This window comes from Cervus elaphus, chromosome 15 (genome assembly GCF_910594005.1).
Source record: "Cervus elaphus chromosome 15, mCerEla1.1, whole genome shotgun sequence".
In the NCBI taxonomy this organism is placed as follows: Eukaryota; Metazoa; Chordata; class Mammalia; order Artiodactyla; family Cervidae; genus Cervus; species Cervus elaphus.
In genome coordinates this window covers 43,309,975-43,337,432 of record NC_057829.1, presented here as the reverse complement: position 1 = coordinate 43,337,432, position 27,458 = coordinate 43,309,975, and the positions used below count along the sequence as shown (strand labels likewise).

Below are 27,458 nucleotides of genomic sequence, written 5' to 3'. Positions count from 1 at the left end.
ATTCCGGAAAATTTTCCACACAGGTTCTTAAGAGAATGGATAAGAAAGTGTTCACTGAGGCAGCAAGGAGGTGAAAGCAGAGTAGGTCTCCATAATTTGGATAGTGGATGGGTAAAATTTGTATCAGGTTTTGTGATAAGCATTTAATATGCCTTATCTCATCTTTTCTTCAAAATAACCCTAAGACTGGGATTTTTAACAGTATCCTGTTTTACAAACGATAAAACGGAAACTATCCTTCCATACGCAAGCCTTCGTTTATTTTCTGGTCCACTCTTCTTAGTGTTCGAACGAAGACATTGGGGTTCAGGGGCTCAGCAGAGTGTCTGTCTGTTTCCCAGACAGATGGGATCCTCTTTTCCTGGCCCGGGAGCCTTCCTGTCTGGGCCTTCAGCACCGCGGACAGCGCCAGCGGGGCAGGGCTGGGCGGGGCGTCCTCAAATACGTCACGACGCGCGGAGTCTCCCAGGCGCTCAGCCCCGGTCGCCGCGTCTCGTGACCCAGGTAACTGGTACCTTGCGCTACGCATCATCTGCTCGCAGCCCCCAGACCCGCAGCCTCTGGACCGCGCTGCCGCGCCGACCCCCACCGGCCGGGTGAGCGCGGCGGCCCCTCCCCTCCAGGTCCCTGCGCCTCCTCCCCTCTTACTGTCTCTCGGGCCTCGGCTCTGCTCCTCTCTCCCGGGTCCTGGGGCGCCGCAGCCCGGAGCCGGGGCCCCGTGAGGCGGGAGGAGGAGTGAGCGTGACCTTGGCTCCGTCTTTGGCTGGCTGCGGCCTCCCCAAGAACACCCCCCAGCCCTTCGCTTTCATCCGACCCTGCGAGTGCAGTTCTTGTGAAACGTTTTGCGTAAAGGAGCGAAGCTCTACCGGTGGGATTTCAATCAGCGTGGGGTCTCTAGCCCAAGACTGCAGATTGTCCACACCTTTCCCGGCCTGGGGAGTGGCCTACTGCCCTTCCCCTCCTCAAGGAACCTGGGCTGCGGAGAACAGCTCCGGGGATGGGGATGGTATAGCGCTCTGTGCTTGGTGGGACAGGCAGGCAGCTTCGAAGTCTCAGGACCTCGTGGGGGGAGGCGGGAGGTGGGCAGGGCCCTTATTTAGGGCTTTAATCGCGGTTTCTGCTCACAAATGGGGAAACCGAGGCCTTGAGAGAGGTTAAGACTGGCCTGAGGTGGCAGCCAGTCTGAGAAGTGTTTCTCCATCTCTCAGGGAAATGTGGGGGATGGGACGAGGTCCCAGCAGGGTACCATGATGTCCGTCCCCGCACCCCCTACCCACATATCCTGTAGCATATTAGGACAGGCCCCTTTTACCTTCGTCCTTTTCCCACCCCTGGGCTTTCGCTCAGGCCCTGCATCTCTACCAAGGAAGTACGCATACCCCCTTTCTACCCTGCTTCCTACCACAGGGTCTGCCTCCTTGACCTTCCCTTGGGTTCAGTAAACTAAGGTTGGGACTTGTTCCTGAGAAAAGCCCACCCAGCTCCCAGAACATGGCACCATAGTAGGCCAACAGGAGCGTGAGTCTAGGCTCTACTGCTGCCCAGCTTCAAGGTCTGGGGAAGGACCTGTTAACTGATCTCTACAATGGGCATATTGCAAAGCAGTCCTCAGCCGGGCAGCCCAGATAGGGGCTTATGTGAGAAAGGCTTGGTGACCAGGGTTTCTGCAGTTGTTACACTTCTGGGGGTGGAAATGGGGACAGTACTGACTTTGTCCTTAGAGAGGAGACCACCAAGACCTGTCCAGAGCAACCTGCCTGTTAGTCCACTGGAGGCTGAGTTGGGCTCTTCCCTTTCACCTGAGTGGACAGGGCAGGCTGAGACTTTGACTGCAAATACTGAAGTTGACTCTGTGCCCAGAATCTCCAGGGCTCTTGCATCCCCAAGCCCTGCTGGGATTGGGGCAGGGGTGGTTGGCTGGCTGCCCTCCTGCCTGTCAGACTGGGTGAAGGCCACATCAATGTGCAGTGGCTTTCCTGATTACTCAGTATTTGTAAAACACAATGTTCCTGCACTGGGCCAGGCGGGACACAGACAGGCTTATCACTGCCCCGGCCCCCCACCACCCCCCTGCCCCAAGTCATCCCATTTCCCAGTGGGACTGGTTGCTGGCAGGGAGCAGCTGTGTGTTTACATCATAACTTGGCAGTGAGGAGGGCACAGGCTCCAGAACCACAGGGCCCCACCACTCACCAGCTTAGCTTCTCTGTGCCTCTGTTTCCTGTATTTGTAAAATGGGACTGATATAAGTGCCCACCTCTTGAGATTGTTGAAAGGGACAGAGGAGCACAGTGCCTGCCCCCAAGTCAGTGCTCACTAACTATGCTCTTATTTTCATTCCCACAATGGATATCTTGGTGTCAGGTTTTCTTTGCCTTAGGATGGGGATGTTAGAATTTCCCCATTGGGTTGTTTAGAGTCTTCTGATGTTCCAGGCCAGTAGCACCTAGGCCCTATGGCCGTCTGGGCAGGGGCAGCAACCCTGTATTTGCCCAGGTCTCAGGGGCTATTAGAGATTGAGAAGGGGTTGGCACCCTGACCCTCTGACCACAGATCTCAGACCTTGAAGCCCCACCCAACATCTGGAGGGTGCCACTCCAGGAAGAGCCAGCCCCTGGCAGCCCTCACTAAAGTCAGGTGTCACTGGGCTGGTGGGGCTGGACAGGCAGCTGAGTGTGTGGAAAGGAAACTTCCAGCACTTGGGACTCAGGTTCCAGCTGAACCCATCTCCTTCCTCCCTGCAGTGCAATGCATTTTTGCTTTTTAATTTTCTCTTGTTTGGACTAGCTGCTTGCTCCTTGGTTGCCCTGAGGAGCCCACTGTCCCTTGCTCAAGGAGACCACCCTCCCCTTCCCTCTGCCTCCTGTAAGTTTGGAGGGAAAAGAGGAGGAGATGGGCAAGGAGGGCTGTGCCCTGCCCTGCCTTGGAACGTGACCCTTTGTAAAATAGAAGGTCCAGTCAGCTGTTTCTGGCGACTTGGTTGAACTGGTGGGGAGGGGAGTGCCCTGTGGGCTGGGCACACATGGCCCCAGGGGCATTGACTTCCGGCCAAGCCTAGGTAGAGAGGTACACTTTCTGGGGTTGAGTTATGCAAGGGGAAGCCAGCCCTCTTGCCTGCATGGCCCCTGGTGGGGTGGCTCTGGTGCTACACCCCACTCATAGGCTGGGATTCTCTGGGCAGAAGGGCATCAGCAAGTATTCAGAGGGAGCTGTTCTGTGTTCAGGCAGTGCTGAGAAGGGAGATCTGCTTACACTTGTTTTGGGAGGTATTATGAAGGAACAGAGGTTCTAAGAGGAGGCTCTTCTCTTAGAATCTCTGTCTTCTGGGGGAGGGGAAGGGCCCCCCCTCCATATACACATAGACTCTTGAAAGCTCATTGTTCAGGCATTTTTCCTGGGGAAGAGCAGGTGGCTTAGTGGGGGTGAGATGAGCTCCAGGTTCTTGCTCTTTTTCAGACTGAGCAGGCTTCCAGCTTATATGTACACCCTGAACTCTTAGCTGTCCTAAGTGACCCTGGTCCTGAGTGTAAGCTCTGGGCAGGGTATGGGAGCCAGAGGCCAGTTACTGCCAGGAGTGCATCTGGACATGGTGCCTGCCTCTGATCTGTCCTTCACTGTCGCCCAGTGCCCTTCTCTGAGCCTCAGTCCTCCCTGGTGTGAAGTAAGGGCATTGAGGCCTGTGTCATTGGCCTTCTGGCCTGGGAGGACATGCTGGGCTGACACTGTGGTCAAGGGAAGTCACGTGTCACTTTTGGTCACAATGACCAGAGATCCAGCAGTGCCATGGGCCTTGAGAGAGTGCAGCTCGGCCAGACCCCTTTCTTCTGGCATTTTCCTGACCAGGCATGGTGCACCCAGTCCTTGAAGGACTTCCCTGCCTGAGTTCCAGGTGGCTAGGGGGCCTGGCCGATTGTCTCTCTCACCAGGGACTTGTCTTGTACTACCTAGCCCAGGGTCACCTGCCCAGTAGGTCCACTAAATGCCATGTGAATGGACGAGTGGCTGCTGGAGCCTCCTTCCATCCTGGTCCTGTGGTTTATGTTTCTCTCTTACTGCCTGTGTCCAGGATGAGTCAGCTGAGGCTGCTGCCATCCTGGCTTGGGACACAGGCCTCGAGGCTCCTGGCCCCACATGGAGTCCAGAGGTTCAGCTGGTGCAGCAGGTCATCTGGGCCACCAGCTTCCTTCGCAAGCAGCAGAGTTGGAGGTGGTTCCAGTTACATGGAGGAGATGTACTTCGCCTGGTTGGAAAACCCCCAGAGTGTCCACAAGGTTGGCACCCCTCTGTGTGGGAGAGAAAGTCCTGAGGCTGGGCTGTGGAGGGGGCAGTGGGGAGAAGCAACTTGCCTGCTGAGTGACCCCGGCTAAGTTTCTTTGCCTCTCAGGTCCACCGTTGTCTTTGTTTGTGAAAGAGTTGGTCCTCATATTAGGTGAGGAAAGCTCATTGCTCTGCTCTTGCTGAACAAGCCAATGGTTGGTGGTCTGGCTTGAGATGCCCAGATGATGCCCTGCTCAGACGCACTGTTTCTGAGACCTGCCCCTGCCCCCTCTGTCATGCTGTACTGTGCCCAGGTGGCCCCTTGTTATGTGGTTAGGAGCATGAATGTTTATATATATATTGAGCTGGTGAAATAAGTACACACTGATGGTAAAAATTAATAATGATGAAAAAATAAAATCAGGGCAAAAGTAAAAAGTGAAGCTGCTCTCTCTCCACTCACAGTCCTCAGAGGAAAGTAATATGTTCACATGATTCAAAACAAAAAGTATTAAGTTCTCCAGTGAAAAGCCTTCCTCCCATTCCATCTGCTCAACTCCTACCTGTCTGGTTCCCAGTCTATACTTAATTTCTTCTGTATCTATTCAGATTTTCTTCAGATAAACTTATTGCAAACATAATTCTGGATTTCCCTCACCTTTACACAAAAAATAGCATGTAATGTCCACCGTTTTGCCACAGGCTTTTTTCATTCAGCATGCATCTCTAAGATTTTCAACATCAACACCTTAAGAGCCTCGTTTTTTTCCCCAGTTGTGTAGTATTCCACTGTTTGGATGGATGTGCCACATCCATCCCCAGGGAAGGCATCTGGCTCATTTCCAGTCTCTGGCTGTCATGCCTGGCGCTGTACTGCATCATCTTGTACATTCATCACCTCGAGTGTATGCAGCTCACTATGGGATAAACTCCACAAAGTGGAGTTGTTGGGTCAGAGGGCATCTGAATACATAATTTTGATGGATGTTGCCAAATTGCTTTCTACAGGATGCATACCATCTTATTCTCCCACCAGTACTGTATGAGAGGATGCCAAGGAAAGCTCTTCTATTGTGTGTTCTGCTGGAACACAGAGGTGCTGGTGCATTTGTCCATCTGCGTTTTGTTTCTGCACAAATAGTAGCAAACCATACATCCTCTTCTGTTTTGTTCCTTTACAACATATGTTGGCAATATTCCACATACATAATAATAGATGCATCTTTTTTTTAAAACACTACATAATTTTCCAGAATCTAAATTTACCATTTATTTAACTGGTTTCCTATTGATCACCACTTAGATTGTTTTTATGCTGCCATATTTAGAAACTATCCTGCGGGGAACATCCTTGTACCTGTAGGCACACCTGTCCAAGTACATCTGTAGAATAAATTGCTGGCAGTGGAATTTCTGGTTCAAAAGATACATGCATTGAAAGTGTTGAGGACCTGCCTGCCAGATTGCCCTCCACAAAGGCTGCCTCTAACCCCCAGTGTGTGAGGGCATACTTCCCCCAGGGATAGAAGTCTCTTTCATACTTGAAGCCCCTTGATCACAACTTATAACTCCCCCACCAACCCTCTACCAAGCTGGGTGCTGGAGAGATCTGAACTCTGGATGGGGGCCTGGGTTGGTTGAGAGGGATCTCTGGTCAGGGTCCCAGGAAGGTCCTGAGAGCTATAGTGATGAAGGAAGACCAGTGTCGCCTGGGGTCCCAGTCTGGGCCATACCCAACTACTCTCAGTCCCCAACTTGGCTGTTTTCTTGTTTCTGACCCCGCCTAGTCCTGGGACAACTTCTTCCGGAAAGCCAGTGAGGAAGCCTCTTACAGCCTGGCTCAGCCCCGGCCCCTTTCTGTCGTCTCTGAAAGCAGGCCGGCAGTACCCAGCCGGACCAAGACCAGTAAACTGGTGGAAGATCACCTGGCCGTGCAGTCCCTGATCCGGGCCTACCAGGTGAGTGACTGGGGCCGCAGGCTCCTGGGTGTGGCAGGTGCTGACAGCAGGAAGACTGGCCCAGCTCCAGCGTCACCTCAGAGGGCCCTTCTCCGAGCCCTCTGTTGGTGGCTCTGACTCCTCCTCCTGCTCTTTGTCACATTACTATTCACATCACCTGCCATCTCCCTTCATTTTTTGTGCGGACTGGTTTGTTTGTTTGTGGTCTTTCTCACTGTGCCCCAGTATTGGAGGGGTACTTAGTGGGTGATCAGTTTCAGTGAGTGTTGAATGAAAGGTGAATACATTGATCCTTGTTAATGTCTGTTTTCTTCTCTTGACTGGGCATTCCAAGAGGACAGTGCTTAACTAGTGTTTGTGGAACGAATGAATGAGTAAATGAATAGTTCATTAAGCAGCTCTCCCACCCATCAGTTGCTCTGTCCTTGGAGACTTGGGCTCCCTGTAGCTGGGTTCCCAGGCTTGGCCCCTGCTATGTCAGAGAGTCCTGATGATATTCCCTGTTCTTGGTCTTGACCCAACAGTACTAATTGGAGGGCTGTTCTGAGTGTTCACTCCATAAAAATGTAATCATTTAGGATCTCTCTGGGAATCAGTGGCAGAAGGTATTTCATAAGAGAAACTTGTCTTGAAGACATGCAGAAGGAGGGGTAAGGGCATCCTGGCAGAGACTCAGTGGGAGGGTGCCGCACAAGCCGCTGCAGGAACCCCGGGGGAGAGGGAGGCCTTAGCAAATGGAAAGGGCACCTTGCCTCTGAATGAGGCACTCTGCGTGGGTTGGCAGTTGCCCACCCAGGGTGTGCCAGTTGTGCTGGGGCAGAAGAGGGAAGGTGCACAGGATCGGGCTCCCTTATTGGCCTCAGGACCCATGGGTCATGGGGGAGCAAACAGAAGTGGTTGTAATGATGTTTGTCTTGGCTGGCTGAGAGGCAGGAAGTGATCTAACTGTTGACTTTGAAAAAGAAGAACAAGGAACATAAAACTTTATATGAAATATAAGGTAGCATTCAGAGTGTGGCCTGAGGGCCTTATCTTCCAAGCATAGCCTCAGTTCTGCAGCGGGTCTTTGGTCTTTCGTTGTCTGAGATCATAGCACCAGGGTCCTTCCAGCAGGTTGGTCTCTGGATTCAGGAAGGTTACTTTGTACTGGCTTGATAAAAATCTGCCTGATGGTGAGCACTTAATGGGGTGGGCTGCAGCCCCTCACAGGCCAAGTCGGGGCTGAACTCTGGTCTGACTCACCTGCATACAGTACTGAAAAAAAAACCCCAAGCTGCTGCTTATTTGCAAACATATAGAATGTAGAAGAATCATGTCTCAAACCCTCAAGCCCATCATTACAGTGCCGCTCTTGATTCATCTTACCCACCTCCGGCTCCACCCACAGGCCACTGATTATTCTGAAGCAAATCCCAGATGTCATTTCATTTCATTCATTGAGCGTTTCAGCATGTATTTCTAGAGATAAAGTCTCCTTTAAAAATTTACAAATATACATAATAGCATTATCACTGCTAAAAATAGTAATAATCTTTAATGTCATCAAATACCCAATTGGTATTCATTTGTGCCTGTTTGTCTTAGGATTTCTTTTTTCTGCTTATTTGAATCGAGAATCAAATAAAGCCACAGGTTGTGATGTTGACATGGCTCTTAAGCTCTTGTACTCTACTGTGCAGGTCCTTCTCCATTTCTTTTTGTGTTCCTTGTTTGTCCTATAGAGTTTTCTTCAGCCTGGATGTTGCTGATTGCATCCCCATGGTATCATTTTATTTGACCCTTTGTCCCATGTAATTTCTGTAAAGTGGTGGTTATATCTAGGTGCTTGACCCAACATAGATTTGATTTCTTTGTTGCAAAATCAGCTTCCTGGTGGTGATGGCACTTCATCAATTAGTAGCTAAGGATAATTATTTCCTGGATGCATTAAGTCATTAGGAGTGGTGAAAGTGGTGACAGTCTAATTCTGTCTTTGTTTAGTACCTGAAATATTTCTATGGGGAGAAACTTTCCTTTGTTAGCTCCATTTATCCTCAGGAACAAATTGTACAGGGAAGGTAGGATCAGTGCTTGATTTTTTTCCTTTTATTGATGGATTTTCAAAATTATGATTTGGTTCCCTAACATCTTCCAAATATGGCAAATAAGGGTTTTTCTTCTTTTTCTTAGTATGATATGAATGCATGGATTTAAACACATTTGATGAGTTTCAGTCTGCTACAGATATTCTCCTTGTTGTTGCTCAAAATGTATCCTTATTCCCAGCCTCAGTGGTGTTTGGTAGGATAAGATGATTTGAGCTCATCTTGTACATTTCTAATAAGCCAGTTCTCCAGGGAGTGAGGGAATATTTGCCGTTATTGGTTTGGACATGACTTCTGGGTTCTTTTGATGGTTAGAGACAGGAAATATGTATTTCTTTAAAAGATACCATACTTTATAGGTTTGTACTGATGCTTCTATACATGTCAAATATAGGACTTAGGGTTTGTCTTTGACCTCATCAATCTTTTATCACCGTTTCCTTTTAAAAATATCAAAAATAGAGGTTCTCAAAGACACAATACAGTGACTTATTTGATTTTTCTCATAATCCATACATGACAAGCTAACAATACAATTCTAATACTACCACTGCCGGTTGGTAATGTAAATGAATTTATGATCTTTTTATTTCTGCAGTCCTTTTTGCCTTTGGGGAGCATTCTGTTAGTCAATTGGAATAGTTCCTCTCTATGAAGTTATGCCACAAAATGGATGCATTAATTCATTTATCTTTCAATTTTTTAAACTTAATTTTGTTTTTAAAATTTATTTATTTTTTAATTGAAGGATAATTGCTTTACAGAATTCTTAATTTTGTTTTATAGTGATATAAAATATTTATAAGATTCCAAAGGCAAGATATAGTCTTAAAAGTCTAGCTTCTAGCCCTGCCACTCTGCCCTATTTTGTCCTTTCCCTGTAGGTAATAATTTTTCTTGTTTTCTGGTTTTATTATTTTACTACATATTCTTCTAATGCACACATTTATTTGTAGACATTCAAATAGATACAAATATATGCAAATACATATATTTACTTTTGTCTTTCCTTTCTTAGATAATAGGTAATTTATCACAAACGTTTTTATATAATTTGCTTTTTTGCTTAACAATATTTTGTGGAGACAATCTCATAGTAGCAGTTAGGAATTTTCCTCATTCCTTTGAGCAACTCTGTGCCTGCATGACTTTCCCGTATCCATTTGTCAGTCTCCTGCTGATGGACATTTGGGAAGCTTTTAGAATTTTGCAAGTACTAATAATAGTACCATAGTAATTATTCTTGCGTATGCATTCTTTCCTGTTTCTGAAAGCTGCACAATGTACTTTTAAACAGAGTTGAGCTCCTGCCACCTCAGTTGCTGCTGGGGCTTCACAGGCCTGCTAGGGCCTGGGTGCTGGACATGTGGAAACTTGAAATTCTGACGCTGGAAGTGAGGGCCCTAGGCCCCTCAGTCTTGGTGGGGGTCTGCCCAGCTGTGTTCCAACTCTGCCTTGACCTTTTCTCCTTTTCCAGATCCGGGGCCACCATGTGGCCCAGCTGGACCCCCTGGGCATTCTGGATGCAGACCTGGACTCCTTTGTGCCCTCAGACTTAATCACCACCATCGATAAACTGGGTGAGAATCAATACCCTTTCCTGTTGCCCTGGCAAGGCCAGAGCCAGCTGATGCCTGTGCCTAGTGAAGGGCACTGAACCTGTGGTGCCTCTGGGTCTTGGGTTTCATCCATCAGCCTGAGAGGCTTTCCTCTGACCCTTGCCCATCTATGCGTCGGGTCCCTGCAAGGGAGAGCTCTCCATCCTCCCTAGCTGGTGCACCCACTCAGCAAGCTGGAGACACCTGTCCAGGCCCATCCTTGTGATGGCAAGCTCGGTTCTGACTCTCACGCCCTGTGCCCTGCGGACAGAGGGCCCTTGACCTTTAGGCTGGACATGGTGGGAGGGTGCTGGGGGCACAGTTAGGAGGTCTAGGGATGCAGCTAGGCTCACCTGGGCCTCACCTCCCTCTCTCCTATCTGCTGCCCGGACTCTGCCCCATGGGCCTTCCAGCCTTCTACGACCTGCGGGAGGCTGACCTGGATAAGGAGTTCCAGCTGCCCACAACCACTTTTATTGGAGGCTCCGAAAATACCCTTTCTCTGCGGGAGATCATAAGGCGCCTGGAGGTGAGCACAGGCAGGTGTGTCGGGCACACCTGATGAAGCGTGCGTTAGGGGGAGGGAGGGCAATGCCTTTCCTGTTCCAGCCCCTGAGGCTGTCAGTCTTCTTCCTGGCTCCTCGTGGAGTGCTCCCCTGCCCCCACAGAGCACATACTGCCAGCACATCGGTCTGGAGTTCATGTTCATCAATGACGTGGAGCAATGCCAGTGGATCCGGCAGAAGTTCGAGACCCCGGGTGTGATGCAGTTCTCCAGTGAGGAGAAGCGGACCCTGCTGGCCCGGCTGGTGCGCTCCATGAGGTCAGGCCCCCAGCACCTCCCTGGGAAGCCCGAGTGTCTTGGGGGCCTGTCCAGGGCTGTCTGAGACATCCCAAGCCCTAGCTGATGAGGAGGTACCTGGCGAGTGAAGGCAGGCTGGGTGGGGCTCCAGGAGATCATGACACCGAATGAGGATGGAAGTGGCATAAAGATGTCCCTGCATGGAGTGAGTGTAGCAGGGACTTCTTGCAGGTAGGGCAGAGCTGAACTTCTGTTAAGCTGGGTCTGCCCAGGACTGTGAGGCTCTGGAGGAGCCCCTAACCCAGCTGCTGGGAGTAAAGCGGCTCCCTGAGCAGTGACATGTGGGCTGGAATTTGAATTGAGCCATGAGGAGGTCTTTGGAACATGATGAGAGAGCTCCAGGGCACACGTGTGCTGGAGGGCAGCGAGCTGAGAACAGTGGAGTGGCTAGTTGCAGCAGTTTGACTGGAAAGAGAAGAGAGGGTGGTCACTGAGAATGGATGCAGCCAGAGGCCTCTGGTTAAGCTGGGAGAAGCCTCAGCCTCTCCCAGACCTATGCTCCTTGCTGGTCTATCATGGTGTCTGTGCTAGGCCCTGGACCGTGCAGAGAGACATGACTTTGTAGCTTCCTCTGCCCTGGCATCCTACTGCAAGCCCTCAGAAACAGCCCCCATGAGCCCCTGCCTCTCCACCCTTTTCCTCCCCTCCCCAAGCAGGTTTGAAGACTTCCTGGCCAGGAAGTGGTCTTCAGAGAAGCGGTTTGGCCTGGAGGGCTGTGAGGTCATGATTCCGGCCCTGAAGACCATCATCGACAAATCCAGTGAGATGGGGATCGAGAATGTCATCCTGGGGATGCCACACAGGTGGGTCCTCCCTGCCTCAGCCTCGTGGTTCTCCCCCAGGCCCGGCAAGCTGAGATGGATGTGAGGCTTTGAAAGTCAGGGCAGGGGTGTTGGTGGGACCTCGGGGTAGAGGCACAGGGGTCTGGAAAGGTCTGAGTCCCTGGGCCCTGGCCATTCATCACAGAAAGAGCCAAGCACGTGGCCAGAGCCTCTGGAACCAGGTTCTCTTGGACTCGGTTTCTTTCTCACCACGTTGCCACCATCCCCAGCAATACTGAGATGACAGAAAGGGCTATGTCATACTACTTGAGGTTCCTGTGGAGTGGCACATCCCAGAAAAGCGAGGGCAGAGCCTGGACACATGGGCCTGGGTTGGGCTCCCCTGGTGGGAGGTCTCTGGAGGTCAGCTGAGTGTCTTTTTCCCTGGCTGCTAGCTGACCACTCATTTCCCTGGGACCTTGATAAAGACTTGGAAGGTTGGCCTGGCCACTGGGCAGTTACTTCTGAGCTGGAGCCTGTGGGATCATGAGGAATATAGCCAAAGCGGCCAGGGGTCCTGCTGAATGGGCAGGGACAGGACATGCTGTCTGTCTGAGGGGCAAAGCCTCGGTATTTCCCCTGCCCATTGCCAGCCGCTCACAGGGGGGCCAGTGCCCTACTGCTTCAGCACTGGGGCATCAGGATGAAGTGTGAGGAGGGTCCCCATCTGTGGGCTGGCCTGCCAGGAGTCCAGGCGTTGTCTCATAGGCTCTGTGCCCTGGAGGGAGCAGAGCTGACCCCATGGTTTCAGGACGGCATGGCTTCAGTAGAACTATGGGGGCGGGGAGAGAATGGTGCTGGGCTGTCAGGCAGCTCTGTGACGGTGTGACGGTGCTGCACAGCCTCCTGGCCTGAGGAGGCTTCTGGGAGCCAAGGACTGCCCTCGGCCAGGCCTCTAGTTGAGAAGGGGCCTCTGAGGCTTGAAGGCTTTCCCCAAAGGGGTTGAGGGGTGTTTATCTGGTTCCTGTGTCCACACAGCCCTCCCTCCACAGAACAAGAGAGAAACCCACCGGAAGAGGGCTATCCTTCTGTCACAGGGCCACGTGGGGCTGGAGGTTATGCCAGAGTATGTGCAGGCCTAGGGGTGGTGTCTACGGCTGGGTTATGTGAAGCGAGTTCTGAGTCGCACCTTGTGCCTGCCTCGGGCTGGTGTCCACCCCTGCATATATTGCCCCATGATGGGAAGTTCAGGCTGGACTGGAGAATCCCTGGACCTAGCTGCTTGCCCACAACTCTCCTGCCCTGGACCCCCCACTTCCTGCCTGCCAGACCTAAGCTAGTCTGGACATGTCCTTTGGTGACTCCTAAGAGCAGAAATCCTGCTCCAAGATGCTACAAGGCTGGGCTGGGGAGCTGTGTGGGATCAGCTGTGTTGCGTTAGCAGGTTGGGGTCAAGGTTCTGGGTTGAGCTCAGCTTTTGGGTCAGGGAGGGGGTGAGTGGACACTCGGCCATGAGGCTGGGTGGCTCCCTGCTCGTGGGGGCCTCCTGAGTCTGAGGGGTGTGGGGTGTCTGCTGGCCAGGGGGAGCTGGCCAGCTGGAGCTGCTCATATGCCTTGCAGATTGAGACAGGATCAGAGGGCTGGGCCCGCAGTGCCCACGCTGTTCCTGCTGGGTCCTGGGTGGGCAGGGAGCATGGTTATGCTGGGGTGTGTTGAGGGAGGTGGCCTCTGTGCCAGGTGAGAGCCCTGTCCCTTCTGGCCCCAGGGGAAGGCTGAATGTGCTGGCCAACGTTATTCGCAAGGACCTGGAGCAGATCTTCTGTCAGTTTGATCCCAAGCTGGAGGCGGCGGATGAGGTGGGTGCCAAGTGTGGGCACCAGAGCCCTTGGAGAGCTGGGTATTTGGGAGATGGATGGACATGCAGAAGAGTGGGAGAAAGGCTGGGGGTGTCTATGTGAGGCCCCTGAGGTGCTTTGGAGCCAAGTGCTCTGATCTCGGATAACTAGGAGAATCCTTGGGTAATCTGGGCCAACCTGCTGTCTCCAGCCAGGGAAACTGAGGCCCAGAGAGGCGCAGGGGCATGCCTGGAGTTACTCAGTTCAGCCCATGTGGCTGTGTCTCTGTGCCAGAGTCCTGCCTGCCTGCCCGTAAGGACTGCCTCACTTGCTTGTTTGCCCAGCACAGTGTTGGGTGGTCAGGAGAGTTTCCTATGCCCACTCATGAGCAGAGGGTACAGTTTTCTACCCTCACCCACTTCCTGGAATGTTTACGTGTCATGTGGGCCTCACATCCCATGCGTTTGTGCGTGCTGGGCCCTCAGCCCACGTTGCCATCTTCTCTTCTTCTCTCTGCCTCTTTCACAGTCCTGCCCATCACCCCATTTATGGCTTTCAAATGGTCCTCCAGGACCTCCAGGCAGGAAAGCTGTCTGTGCCTCCTCTGTGCCTGAAGAACTGTGTCTGCTCTGGCCTTTTCCATTCTGTGTGTGTGTGTGTCTGTTTTCCCATCCAGGCTGGTAGCAAGGTGTGGGCAGGGACCTCACCCCGAAGCCTCAGCACCCAGTACTGGAGGGTGGTTTGTTAAAATGAACCACATTAAATGACTGCTCTAGAACCAGCACATTAGACCAGAGCAGGACTAGAATCCACATCTGCTGGCTCCCAACTCATAATCTTTCCGCCAATCGTGTTCCTTTTGCTCAAGTACCTTCATTCTCTGAGTCTCAGTTTGCTTTCCTGTAAGATGGGGATAAAAACTCCTGGTCCCAGGATAGGGTGTGAGCAATTACAGATGACATGAGTAAACTATAAAACCTGGCCAAAGAGCTCTTTAAACAAATTTACTTTTTTCTTAATTGAAAAAGCATTGTGAGCATCATTTGAAGGAAAGATTTCACAGTGAGAGTAAGTTTCCCTTCTGAGACTGCTTTCCTGCTCGCCGGAGGCTCTGCTGTGGTCAGTTTTCATGTTAAGGTGTGTACTTCCAGAAATGTTCCATGCAGTGCAAACACATGTAGGCGTCCAGTACAGCTTTATTTATAAGAGGCCAGGGGAGCAGCTCGCGATGCCGCTGGGCACCTTGCTGTTTTCACTTAATGAGCTGTCACTATTTTAGAGCTGTACGCCAAGCTCCCCAGCCTTCTAGTGCCCCTCTGGTTTCCACTGTCTCTTGTTGATGAGCATTAGGTGGTGGGATGAGTGTTTTTGCACACACGTGTGTGCATTTTTAGATAGTTTCTGAGAAATGCAGTGGCTGGAGCTGAGGAGACAGGACTGAATTGCCCTCCAAACAGCTTGCAGACAGCAGCGAGTCTGCCTGCTGTGTGCAAGAGTCCAGGCGCCACCCCCCCCGCCCCCCGCCCTACCACTTCCCTTACTCCATCCACCTTTTCCATCTTTGCCAATGTGATAGGTCTAGAAGTGACTGCATTTGAACATATTTCTTTGCTGTGAATTTGAGTGTCTTCTCACATGTTTTTAAACCATGTATGCCTTTTCCTGTAAATTCCTTTTCCTGGCTTTTGCTCATTTTCCCCTGGGGTCTTGGTAAAAAGTGCTTTATATATTGAAGGAGTTAGCCCTTTGCTTGCATTTGTGTGATAAATATTTTCCCAGCTTGATTTTTTTGCACACTAATACTGTGCATGGATCTTCTTCTCCCATGACCAATATATTAGATTTTGGCTATCTTATCCCTTGTGACTTCTGAGGTTTGTACATTGTTTAGAAAGACTCCTTGCTCTAAGATCATAAAGTGTGTCCTGTTTTCCCCTGGTACTGTGTTTTTGCTTGTTGTGTGCACATTTTTGCTTACTTTGGTGTAAGGAATTTAGTAGGGGTCCTGCTCCAGTGTTTGCCCAGAGGCCTGGCCCATGGTCTTAACTCCAGTTAAGAGCTGTCCTTCATTTCTTGGCCTTCACTATCGCTGGGTGGCCCCTTCCTAAGGGTGCCTTACCTGTCCCCGACTTTGCCATCATTAATGCGGAGAGGGTGGTTGCTGATAATGTGCAGGGGCTGTGATAAGGGATCACGACCCAGGGAACCCACCAGCCTTTCTTAGACCAGCTGGAGGACAAGGAGGGCGTGTGCCAGCATTGGGGGAGGAATGCAGGGATGAGTCAGAGACAGCACGACTTTCCCAGGGAGCAGACCCAGGGGATGTCCCAGCCCTGCTGTGGACTTGCATGTCTGGGATGGTGGGGACTTCATCACAGGCTACCTCAACCTTCAGGGTTCTGGAGATGTCAAATATCACCTCGGCATGTACCACGAGCGGATCAATCGAGTCACGAACAGGAACATCACTCTGTCGCTCGTGGCCAACCCCTCCCACCTGGAAGCTGTGGACCCCGTGGTGCAGGGGAAGACGAAGGCGGAGCAGTTCTACCGCGGGGATGCCCAGGGCAAGAAGGTGAGCTCTCCTGGGCCCTGAGGACCTGGGTTCTGTGGGGTGAGCTCCAAGGGGTAGGCTCCAAGGTTCAGGATTGAGGCTGGGCTGCACAGTCTGGAGCATGGGGGCCCCTCCTGATTGATACCGTGTCCTGCAGGTCATGTCCATCCTGGTCCATGGGGATGCTGCCTTTGCTGGCCAGGGTGTGGTCTATGAGACCTTCCACCTGAGCGATCTGCCCTCTTACACCACCAATGGTACTGTACATGTTGTCGTCAACAACCAGGTGAGGGCCAGGGCTGCATGCTGGGCCCTGTCAGTGTTGTCTATTCCCGGGTCCAGGCAGCACTCTGAGAAGGGTGGGACAGTCCTGGTTCTCACCCCACTGCTCTGCCTTTTAGCAGAGCATGACTTCAGCGAGATGCCTGATCTCTCAGCCTTGGTTTCCTGGTCTTTGAAATTGGGAGGAGTATACATTTGTGTATCTGTGTATATCTATCTCTCCGTCCTTCTCTCCCCTGTCCCCTTGTATGTTTGTGTATACACACACACACACACACTATATATATATATATATATACACACACACATATATATATACACATATATATATATATGATAAATCTGTAGGGACAGAGGAAGATGGGTGTAACCAGCACCTACCCCAGAGGCTGCACATATAAAATTAGATGGTGCCTTTAGCCCCATGTGACCCAGTCTTAGAACACAGCGCTCACAGCTTTTGCTTTTAAGGCAACTGTGGTAAACGACAGCTCTTCTTCTGAGCCTGTAAAGCCCTGGGTTAACGACTTTATTTGCATACTCATTTAAGTCATTTAATCTTCACAGTATAACCCTGTGAGGTAGGAATTTAATGAGCCCTTTTAATCAATGAGGAAACCGAGGCTTTGGGAATTTAAGTGCCTGCCCCAAGGTTGTATAGTTAGTAATTGGTGAGACTGGGTTTTATCCCAACTTGGGCTTCCTACTCCCACTGTATAAAAATGATTGTAGGAAAAAGAGCAGGTGTGATTTGCCTGGTGTTGCTTCTCTCCCCGTGATTTCAAGGTCATCCACTGTTACCTGGTCATGTCCCCGTCACCTCCTGACCACACTTGATGGACCTCAAGGCAAAGACACCCCTTCCCCAGCCCCCAGACCCCCAGGCTCCCAGGCAGCCACAGCTGTCTAGCTCTCAGTGCCTCCTGCTTCTGCAGATTGGCTTCACCACGGACCCCCGGATGGCCCGCTCCTCTCCATACCCCACTGATGTGGCCCGTGTGGTCAATGCACCCATCTTCCACGTGAACGCAGACGACCCAGAGGCTGTGATATACGTGTGCAGCGTGGCAGCCGAGTGGAGGAACACCTTCAATAAAGACGTCGTGGTAGACCTGGTGGGTGTGGGGGGCCCAGGCTAGGTGGGCTCAGCTATCCCTGCTGTGCCAAGCTCACCAGGTCTGTAGCATCTTCAGCAGTCAGGGCTGGACAGCAGGTTTAGTGCCACTGACCGCAGTCTCTGCAAAGGCCTGGGGTGGGGCATTTGGTGATGGGTGACCGTGAAGGCTGGTGAGGTTTTGCAGGGTGTGGCCTGCCAGCTGTGCCCCAGTGGGCAGTGACTGTGCCAACCACACCGCCTGGGCATGGGGACCCACCTTCTGTCCCTGCAGGTCTGTTACCGCCGGCGTGGCCACAACGAGATGGATGAACCCATGTTCACGCAGCCTCTCATGTATAAGCAGATCCACAGACAGGTGCCTGTGCTGAAGAAGTATGCAGACAAGCTCATCGCCGAGGGCACAGTCACACTGCAGGAATTTGAGGTGGGCCCCGTCAGCACCTTGCTGGAGCCGAGACTCTGAGGGGGCTGCTGATGTCACCAGCCCAGGGCTGGGTGCTGGCGATTTAAAGAAGTAGCTGGTATCATCCTTGTCCCCAGCAGCCCCAGTTATCAAGGGGGACAGAGGACCAAAGACATTTACAGCCTGGTGGGATGCAGTAAATGCGGCGATGCATGGAAGCCCATCCTCAGGCAGGAGTCCAAGAAGGCTTCCTGCAGGAGGTGGCCCTGAGCCGGGTTTGTCCCCAATGTTGTCTGTGGATATGCTCATCCTCCCTCCTTCAGGTAGCTCTGAGAGCAAAGACCATGAGTCTTTCCTGGGTTCCCACAAGTCCCTTGCTGAGTGGGATCTCCTGGACTCTTTCCAGGATCCCCTGAACTCTGGGACTTTAAACTCTGGCCATAAGATCCCTGTGGGTTAGGGGAAGACCATTTCTCTAGAGCATGGTCAGAAGGACTCAACCTGTGACTGCCCAGGGCATCATTGCCTCAATCCAGGCCTTCACCCTATTTTCAGGAAGAAATCGCCAAATATGATCGGATCTGTGAGGAGGCGTATGGCAGGTCCAAGGATAAAAAAATCCTGCATATAAAACACTGGCTGGACTCTCCCTGGCCTGGTGAGTGAGTGGTATGTGGCTAAGAGCCCAATGGGGCTCTAGGAGAGGCAGGCCTCTGAGTCCTTGGGAGATGGACTGGTTAGGGAACTAAGGCCCCACCGCCTCCCAAATGTCACAGAGTCTCTGCCCTCTTAGGCTTCTTCAACATGGATGGGGAGCCCAAGAGCATGACGTGCCCAGCCACAGGTGTTCCCGAGGACACGTTGACCCACATTGGTGAAGTGGCCAGCTCTGTGCCCCTGGAGGACTTTAAGATCCACATGGGTGAGGTTGCTGTCTGGCATGGACCACTGTCGCAGACATCAGGCCCCAAGGAAGGTGGCGTCAGGAGTCAGGGAGGCCCAGCCTCATTCCTGCTTGGCTGTGGGTAGACCAGCTGAGCTCTGAGTGCTTCCTTCATGCCCGTGAGGGATCTGTGATAATAATTTTTCAGGTGAAGAGATATGGGTGCCCCAATGAGTGCTGCTGATAGGCTTCCCACCTTAGGTTTCCCCAGTGCCTTTGCTAGGGGTACCCCTGGATCAGACAGGAGGAGAGCAGGAAAAAAAGGCTTCTCATGGAGGGGGCAGTTGGGTCTAGAATGTTGGGGGGCAAGTGTGCCAAACTGGACAGATGATAGAGGGTGACCCTGGTCTAGTAGGTGGCCTCTGACTGTGCTTCTTGGCTGTAGCTGTTGTGGCCTCCACTCAGGCAGCCTGAAGAGCCCCCGTGGTGGTAGTGGGGCCCCCGTGCACCCTCTGAGCAGGCTGTGGGTGTTCCAAGAGGATTCCACCACTTCTCGGGGAAGCCCAGGTGTCTTGGGGCACCGGCTCTGTGTGCAGTCACAGCAGGTCTGTGTGGGTATGGGGCCGACGGCAACCCAGCCCGGGCCAGGTGCCTGGGCTCAGATCCAAGCACCTTCTTCTGTGCGAGGGTGAGTGAATGACTTCCCTCTTCTGAGCCTGTCTTCTCATCTGAAAAGCAGTGAAAGTTGGTACCTACATTTCATTGTAAAATGTCCCCTACTCAGTGTATATGGCATGTGCACGTGGCCGATGCTCACCTAGTGGCACCTGCTCCTTCCTGCAGGGAGAGAGGCGGTGGGAACACATGCTCAGGCCAGCCTCGTATCTTGGCTGGAGTGGTGGGGCTGGAGGAGGGGTCTCCTGCGCCCTGCCAGGCCCCTGGCCTGTGGGGGGGCGGTACACAATGAATATACACACCCCTGGCGCAGGGCCCAGGGACCACAGCTTCCCAGGCGAGGTGGCCAAGCTCCTGCACCCCTCAGGCTGGCCCTCCCCTCCCACAGGCCTCTCTCGAATCCTGCGCGGCCGTGCAGACATGACCAGGAAGAGGACAGTGGACTGGGCGCTGGCAGAGTACATGGCCTTTGGTTCCCTGCTCAAGGAGGGCATCCATGTGCGGCTCAGTGGGCAGGACGTGGAGAGGGGCACGTTCAGGTGAGGGTAGGGGGCGTAGGAGCCCAGGCCCCGTGGGCACTAGCCTTGCCCCTTGGGAGAGCTGAGAGCTCAGCTGTGCTGGGGATCTCTTAGTTGGCCCAGAGACTCTGGATGATCATTTCAATGAAGATTAAGAGGAAAGCTTCTTAGAACTGATTTTTTTTTTTTCCAATCCCTGGCTGAGTGTTATGGTCTGGAGGAAAAGCAGCAACCACCAACCACCGTGCGGAAAAGGCCCCCTTGCTTTCCTGACACCCACTGGCAGGACAGCTGCCTCCACGCGGCTCCACTAACTTGTGGCAAATCAAGGACAGGCCCAGGGCCACTGGAAGTTGGTACACATTGATCTATACATACTTCCAAACATTAAATTCGCTGGTGTCCTAATCACTATTTCCTCATCAGCCTCCCAAGCTTAAAGGCTGGCTACGTTTCAGGAATGACAGATTAATAACTTGGCAGCAAGTGATTGTTAACTCCAGTGTCCACAGATTGATTTGCTCATTGTTTTGCTGAACTTCCTCACAGGATTTTCCTTGTTGGACCAGCTGCCACAATGAGCTGCATCCATGCCTCACTGAGGAGATGCACATGGTATTTCTAGGCTCTACCCCCACACTCCACCATTCAAAACTAAGGAAGGAAAATCACAGAGTCAGAAGGGATTAAAACAATTGATTGGCTGTTTGAGACCTTCAAATAGATCTGGAACACTTATGATTCAGCAAATGGAGAATAGCTCCAAGAAATATTTATTCAGATAGCCAGGCCATCTGAAAGCTCCTGGGCCTCCTCTCCACCCCCATGGGGCCAGCATGCAGAGCTGAGTGCTCTACATAAGCTCTTGATTGATGTCAAGTCTTGTGATCATCAGTGGTCCTCAAGATCCTTTGTTTCCCTTTGAACTACTGTTAAGCCAACTCCCCACCGCCATCTTTCTTGTTTGCAGTTTAGAGTTCAGAGGAGGACTTTACACTTGTTGGCCGTCCCCATCACATTTCCTCCATTTGGGACTCCAGATGTTTGGGACCCCAGATGTTTGGGATCTCAACTCAGTCTCTGCCATGTTAGTGAGTCCTGGAGATGTGGCTTCCAGAATTCAATAGGCTATCTATCCCTCCCTTGTCCCAGTCCCTCATCACTGCTGGCCCTGTTCTAGCCAGGGCTCAGCGGGCCACTCCCCTGCAGCCTAAGTTGCATGTCAGTCCTCATGAGGCTTGGCGTTCAGCCAGGGGTCCCTCCTTATGTGCTGCAGTTCCTGTCTCCTGTGATCCTGGGCAGGGCAGGCAAGTGGTAAGGGGGCTAGCAGGGTGGGCATGGGCACAAGGCCCCTGGGGTATGGCTTGCTAGGGTCTCAGGTTCCACCCAGGACCTGGGAGGTTGGCATGGCAGGTCTCATGGGACCCCTCCTTATGTAAGAAGCTGAGACTCTTATGTCTGTGCTTCAAGAGCCCCAGGGCATGTGTGAGGCAGCTACTGCTGGGAGGGGAGGCTGCCCAGAGGAGGGACCAGATGGCACTGGCTCTCCATGGCTGTCACCAGCCTGTGGGACTCTGCCAAGAGTCTTGCTCAGTCCACCTGCCTTCCATCCTTTCCTGGTCTGTCTCTCTCCAGTCACCGGCACCATGTTCTCCATGATCAGGAAGTTGACCGGAGGACGTGTGTCCCGATGAACCACCTGTGGCCTGATCAGGCCCCCTACACCGTGTGCAACAGTTCCCTCTCGGAGTATGGAGTCCTGGGTGGGTCAGAACTCTGCCTGCAGGTCAGGCAGGCCCCGAAATGCCTGGGGGCCAGAGAGGGTCTTGTACCTCAGGGCATCCTGTCTTTGTTGTTTTTGACCATGGTCTGGAGCTGGGAGGGGCTGAAGGAGCTCGGAGGCCCTGGGTCATGGGACAGCTCTGAGAGACAGTGGTTGGGCTGCCTCCACCTGAGGCCACATCAGAGATGTGGTCCTGTCCCATCTGGCCCTCAGAGAGCCAGTTGAGGGTCGGTCTTGCCTGGATGGGGACTCTGGATACCAGAGCCTGTCCCTGGGTGGTATCAGTGGACCCAGACAAAAACCCCATTGAATCCACTAGGGGCCCCTGATGGCTGGCCCTGAGCCTCCTGGCCTGGCCACCTCTACATTCCTCACCTGCCTTATCTTCTGTGCCACTGCACCCAGAAGCCCTGTCCTCAGGACCCACTCAGGTCCCCTAGGCCCTGGCTCTCCAGATTGCACCCTGAACTCTCCCTTGGCTCAGCCTCTAGCTGGCCTGCTTTCTCCGAGCCTGCCTCCTCCCAGAAGCTGGAACAGCAGCCTCTGGGGCTGTTCTGCACCCCTGCTCATTTTGGGGGAGCTCCTTGGCAGGTGGCCCCTGCTGCCTCTGCAGGGTATCTTTGGACTTGGCTCCTGGTCTAGATAAGGCTGAAGCTAGCTGTATGTGAGGCCAGGGCTGAGGTTGGCATCTCTGGGCCTTTGGGTCCCATGGAGTCCCGGGCTCTTCTGGCCTCCGGGGAAGGATGGGCAGGGCAGGGAAGGGGAGTGAGGACGGGCTGGGTCTGACCAGAGCCGCCGCCGCTTGGTGACTGTGTGGCAGGCTCTACTTCTCAGTCTCTTCTGTCTAGGTTTCGAGCTGGGCTACGCCATGGCCAGCCCCAATGCCCTGGTCCTCTGGGAGGCTCAGTTTGGTGACTTCCACAACACGGCCCAGTGCATCATCGACCAGTTCATCAGCACGGGTCAGGCCAAGTGGGTCCGACACAACGGCATCGTGCTGCTGCTGCCCCATGGCATGGAGGGCATGGTGAGGCTGCCTTAGGAGGGCTGCGGCTGGCCTGGAAGAGGGTGGCTGGACCCTTGGCTACTTGCAGAGTTGAGGGGGTTGTGTGCCTTCCAGCCCCTTGGAACCACAGAGGATGTAGGGTGGGGCCTGCATGGGTCTCTGTTGGCACTACTGAAGATGATGACACTACTGTTCTAGGTCATAGATAGAATGGATGTGTCTGAGTGCATGTTGTGTGCCAGGCTCTGTTTAAAGCCTTTTCTGTATATCAACTCCTCAATCCTTACAACAGCTGAAAAAGGCAGATCCTGTTCCCACTTGCCAGATAAGGAAGCTGAGACACAGAGAGGTAGAATAGCCTGCCTAAGGTCACAGGGCTAACCACTGAGATTTGAGCCTCTGTTGTTGGGGGAACCACATGTGGGGGAGAAGGAGGATATGCAGGTCATCAGGGGAGGGGCGGGAGGAGCATCCTGAGGTCCCAGCCTGGTGGCTGTGTAGCCTGACCAGGTAGAGCATGGGCGGGGCTTGGTCACTGCCTGGCTGCAGTGGATGTCCTGCTCAGCTTGGACCGGTCATACATTCAGGGGTTCATCAGTACTGCTCAGAGCCAGGTCTCATGGTGCTGGGCACTTCCCATGTCACGTTTATCCTGTGGCATCCTCACCAGAAGATCGGTTCTGTTCCCGTTTCACATGCGAGGAGAGAAGTCCTGTGACTGCCCAAGGTCCCCCAGTTGTAGAGGTAGCTGGCTTCTCACCTTGAGCCAGGCTGGATGAGGAGCTGAGCTGGCCTGGCTGGTACCTGTGGCTGTGGGTCCACGGGGCTTTGCCCCTAAGGGAGGGTCAGGCCACCCCTGTCCCATGGGGAGCCAGCTTGGAGGACGGTGTGGGGTGTCCTGCTGCTATTATGGAGCAGAGCAGCCATGTGGGTGAGGGTAGGAGGAGTCAGACCTGGGTTTGCAGTTGCCCCTTTCTGACTGAGTAACCTTAAGGTTGCTTCTTAATTTTGCCCTTCACCTTCATCTACATTACAGAGCTGCTTTCAAGACGAGAGAATTATGTGTGTGAGGTCTGTAGAACGATGTCTGGGACACAGGAAGCACTCAGCAAATGGTCACTGCTGCAAGGCAGAACATTCTAGAGAAAGAGCATCTTAACTTGCCCTTTTTACATTTTCCTTCTGCCCTATATGTTCAGATGTGGTGGCTCTGGCTGGAATCTCCTTCCTGCTCTTGTCCCACATTCCTTGCTTTTCCCTGTGGTTCAGACTCTGGAGTGAGGGTATCTCCTCCAGAAGCACTTTAGACCCTGCCCTGAGCCCCAGGTCCCCATCTCGTGTGACAGACCCCCAATCCCCCTGAACTCTGGCCAGCCTGGCCATCTGGCATTTGTTCCAGGGTCCAGAGCACTCTTCAGCCAGGCCTGAGAGGTTCCTGCAGATGAGCAATGATGACTCAGATGCCTACCCTGTGAGTACTGCCCGCTCCCCGCCCCTCCCCAGGACAGGGCCACACACTGCTACTCCTGGCAAGGCCAGGATATGGGTACCACTGGGAGGTCACCTCCCAGCTGCACCCTGTCCCTCCAGGCATTCACCCAGGACTTTGAGGTGAGACAGCTCTACGACTGCAACTGGATCGTGGTTAACTGCTCCACGCCGGCCAGTTACTTCCACGTGCTGCGCCGGCAGATCCTGCTGCCCTTCCGCAAGCCGGTGAGCCACCCGCACTGGTCATCACTGGGATAATGCAGGGGTCGAGTGCAGGGTGCCCTGGCCGAGTGGTGGCAGGCTGGCAGCCAGCCACCATGTTTCCCTTCCAGCTGATCATCTTCACACCCAAATCTCTGCTGAGGCACCCAGAAGCCAAGTCCAGCTTTGACCAAATGGTATCTGGTATGTGCCTGGGCATGTTGGGGAGGTGACTGATGGGGGCCCACGGGGCAGCCTCTGTTTCTGTGGCTCTGTTGGCCCTGTAGCTTCTGATACGGTCCCTGCCAGCAGCTGGATTGGGAGGTTGGTGCAGCGGCCAGCTGTCTGGGCCTACCTGGGTCACTTGGGCTGAGAACCAGGGTCAGGGCAGTGCACTAGCACCCTGTAGCTGCTCAGGAGGGCCGGCCTGGCTGCCCCGGAAGAGCTTAGAGGCTGGAGGCCTGCTGCAGTCTGCCTCATTTACGGGATGCTGAGTGTCAGTCATTCATCCATCGTTTTCACTCATGAGCCCAATAGGCATCACTGGCCCTGGGGACCGGGCACCCCCTCCAAGAGCTCTCAGCCCTGGTGTTGGAACTGAGATGTGACCCAGTAGAGGATGAAGGAGGGCAAGTTTAGGCCCCTGAAGCTGGTCGCAGCAGAGCTGTCTGGGAAAACGGTCCTGGGTGGTAGGGGAGGGGCAGGAGCTGGTCAGGGGACCTCAGTGGCATGGACAGGTGCTTGTTTGCACTTGTGTGTGTGTGTAGGCATCTCCCCAGACGTGGCCAGTGGCAGAGCCAGCAGTGCAGAGCTCTGGCAATGGGCTGGACCGCCTGGGCTGAACATTTAGTGCTGGTGGGGCTGGGCAGCCAGTGAACCCTCTGCCTCAGTGTCCTCACTGGGATGCAGTGACCCCACAATAGCTTCCTCAGAGTTTTTTGTAGTGTGTATAGTCTGGCATCTGGCATGAGATCAGGAAGGAAAAATGGATGGCACTCAGCTGGGAGTTGGGGTCTGGAGCTGAGGGAGGAAGAACTGTGGCAGGGTTTACTTTGCAGTTTGATGATTGGGGGAATTGAGTGTGCCTGGGAGGTGAGCATGACTGGATGGAGAGCAGGTCTGGGACAGACAACAATGCTGTAGATGGGAATGTGATATCACCTTCTCCGTCCCCTCCAGGGGCTCTCCCCATCACCCCCCCCCCGGCCAATCACTTTAAACTTGGTGTTCCCAGGGCTCTGCCCTTGGCTCCAGCTGCTGTCTCCACTCCTGTCCCTGGGACATCTCAGGGTGTCCACTGTCTCCTGCTCTGTTGTTTGGCTCAGGAGGTTCATATTTCAGATCTAAATTTGGGGCTTGACTCAGTGCCCAAGGAGAGCCTGGAGGAGCCAGGAGTGTGGACTTGATTCCCAGGCTGCTCTGGCCCCTCTGGGAGCCAATGCCCCTTCCATGTCCTGTTGGTCCCCAGGAACCAGTTTCCAGCGAGTGATTCCTGAGGATGGGCCTGCGGCGCAGGCTCCTGGGCAGGTGCGGCGGCTCATCTTCTGCACGGGCAAGGTGTACTATGACCTGGTGAAGGAGCGGAGCAGCCAGGGCCTGGATGAGCATGTGGCCATCACACGCCTGGAGCAGGTGCGCCTGAGCCCCTCACCTGCTAGAGTGGTGGGCAAGGTCGAATTGCCAGCCCCCTGGCTCTGGGCAGCGTGCCAGGGGTGGAGCCAGTGAGGGGGGCGGTGGCTGCTCTCTGGGGGGCCTGACTGTGGGCTTGCCCCCCCTTCCCCTGGCTGTGCCCTTCATTCTTCCTGACCTGCCCCAGATCTCTCCGTTTCCTTTCGACCTGATCAAGCGAGAGGCAGAGAAGTACCCAGGCGTGGAGCTGGTGTGGTGTCAAGAGGAGCACAAGAACATGGGCTACTACGACTACATCAGCCCACGCTTCATGACCATCCTGGGCCGGGCGCGGCCCATATGGTACAAGGCTGGGTGCAGGGGCTGCCCACCACCCACCCCTCGTGTCTGCCAGGGCTGAGGCTCTGGGGGCTTGAGGCCCCATCCTGGCCTTACCTGCCCTGTGTGCTGTATGACCGGCACTGGCCACTGCCCTTCTCTGGGTGTATTGAAAATGGAGGAGTTGGGCCCCCTAGTCGCTGCTGGCTCTGTGACTGTCAGTGACAGAGCATCTTCCCCATTGGGGATCCTCTTCAATACGGCCTTATGGAGAGCAAACCTTTGTGTTTGTTCTGAGGCCAGAACTGAACTAGAGAACCTCCTGCATGTCTCAGATCTCCTACCTTTGATCTTAGGCCACTGACTTAGCCCTTTGGAGCCTCAGGCTCTTCATTCCTGCAGCTGGGTGATGATAAGCATAGACCCCATGCGGTCCTATGGGTAGCCGTGAAGCCAACCCAGCCCTTCTATGAGCTTGTCTCTCCTCCTCCAGGTATGTTGGCCGGGACCCAGCAGCTGCACCAGCCACAGGGAACAGGAACACTCACCTGGTGTCTCTGAAGAAGTTTCTGGATACTGCCTTCAATCTCCAGGCCTTTGAGGGCAAAACATTTTAGAGCCTGTCTGAGTCTTGCTGTGGGGTTGCCTAGGGACATGGGGGATGTTAGGTGTTGGCTGGCTCTGCTGCCCAGGAGAGAGACTGTCAGGAGCCCCAAGATAAAACCTACCCATATGGTAATTGAGGCCGAAATATAGGTACCACCAGCTTCGGTATTAAGCCATCTTGGGCCTTTGGGTTTATTTCAGAATCTCTTAGGGCTGAGAAAGCCGGAGGTGTCTGATAGATGGGCTATAGCTGTGGAGTGTTTCTCCAGCTGCCCTGGTCTCCAGGGTTTTGTGTGGCTTCTCTGTCTGTGTCATTCACGTCTCTGCAGACAGCCAGCCAGCTACCGAGGAGCCCATGTCTTTGGTTTCTCTCCAGCCCAGCAGACTTGGCTGTTGCTCACCCTGTCCTTGTTCATCTGTAGATTCAAGCACTGTTCTCCCTTGTGCTCTTAGAAATAGAGATTTTAGCAATGACAGCCAGGTGAAGCCAAACCATGCCAGGTGATTTATATGCGTTCTGTTTTATGGGGTGTGCCATAATGAGGTATGTCCGCTTCTGTGTGAAATATGATCATATTTACCATGTACCAAAGTAGAAAACCAAATAACAGAGAAATTAAAAAATGCTTAAGAGAGA

At 53.3% G+C, this 27,458-nt stretch overlaps 1 protein-coding gene across 3 annotated transcripts; it reads left to right on the top strand.

Annotated features, from left to right (window-relative positions):
• Positions 1–406: 406 nt before the first annotated feature.
• OGDHL (oxoglutarate dehydrogenase L) lies at positions 407–27,458 on the top strand. Of its 3 annotated transcripts, none has more exons than XM_043926797.1 (23): positions 407–504; positions 4,067–4,271; positions 6,045–6,215; positions 9,777–9,879; positions 10,311–10,426; positions 10,566–10,720; positions 11,416–11,562; positions 13,286–13,376; positions 15,751–15,930; positions 16,067–16,195; positions 17,127–17,306; positions 17,580–17,732; positions 18,267–18,369; positions 18,505–18,633; positions 19,658–19,808; positions 21,423–21,550; positions 22,419–22,597; positions 23,976–24,047; positions 24,167–24,292; positions 24,400–24,472; positions 25,737–25,900; positions 26,085–26,239; positions 26,709–27,458. In XM_043926797.1, exons 2-23 carry the CDS (start codon positions 4,068–4,070, stop codon positions 26,830–26,832), a joined length of 3,033 nt encoding a protein of 1,010 aa, XP_043782732.1. In that variant the 5' UTR covers positions 407–504; position 4,067; the 3' UTR covers positions 26,833–27,458. The 3 variants fall into 3 exon arrangements, with proteins under 3 accessions (XP_043782732.1, XP_043782733.1, XP_043782731.1); XM_043926796.1 differs by having other exon boundaries at positions 486–596; XM_043926798.1 differs by lacking the exons at positions 24,400–24,472; positions 26,085–26,239; positions 26,709–27,458 and having other exon boundaries at positions 25,737–25,894.

What these genes read in the sequence shown, in the direction of transcription:
- OGDHL (XM_043926797.1), top strand. Translation starts at nt 4,068, where the DNA reads ATGAGTCAGCTGAGGCTGCTGCCATCCTGGCTTGGGACACAGGCCTCG. An exon ending in CGGCTGGTGCGCTCCATGAG is followed by an intron (nt 10,721 to 11,415) that starts GTCAGGCCCCCA and finishes CTCCCCAAGCAG; the next exon opens with GTTTGAAGACTTCCTGGCCA. An exon ending in CCCATGGCATGGAGGGCATG is followed by an intron (nt 22,598 to 23,975) that starts GTGAGGCTGCCT and finishes CATTTGTTCCAG; the next exon opens with GGTCCAGAGCACTCTTCAGC.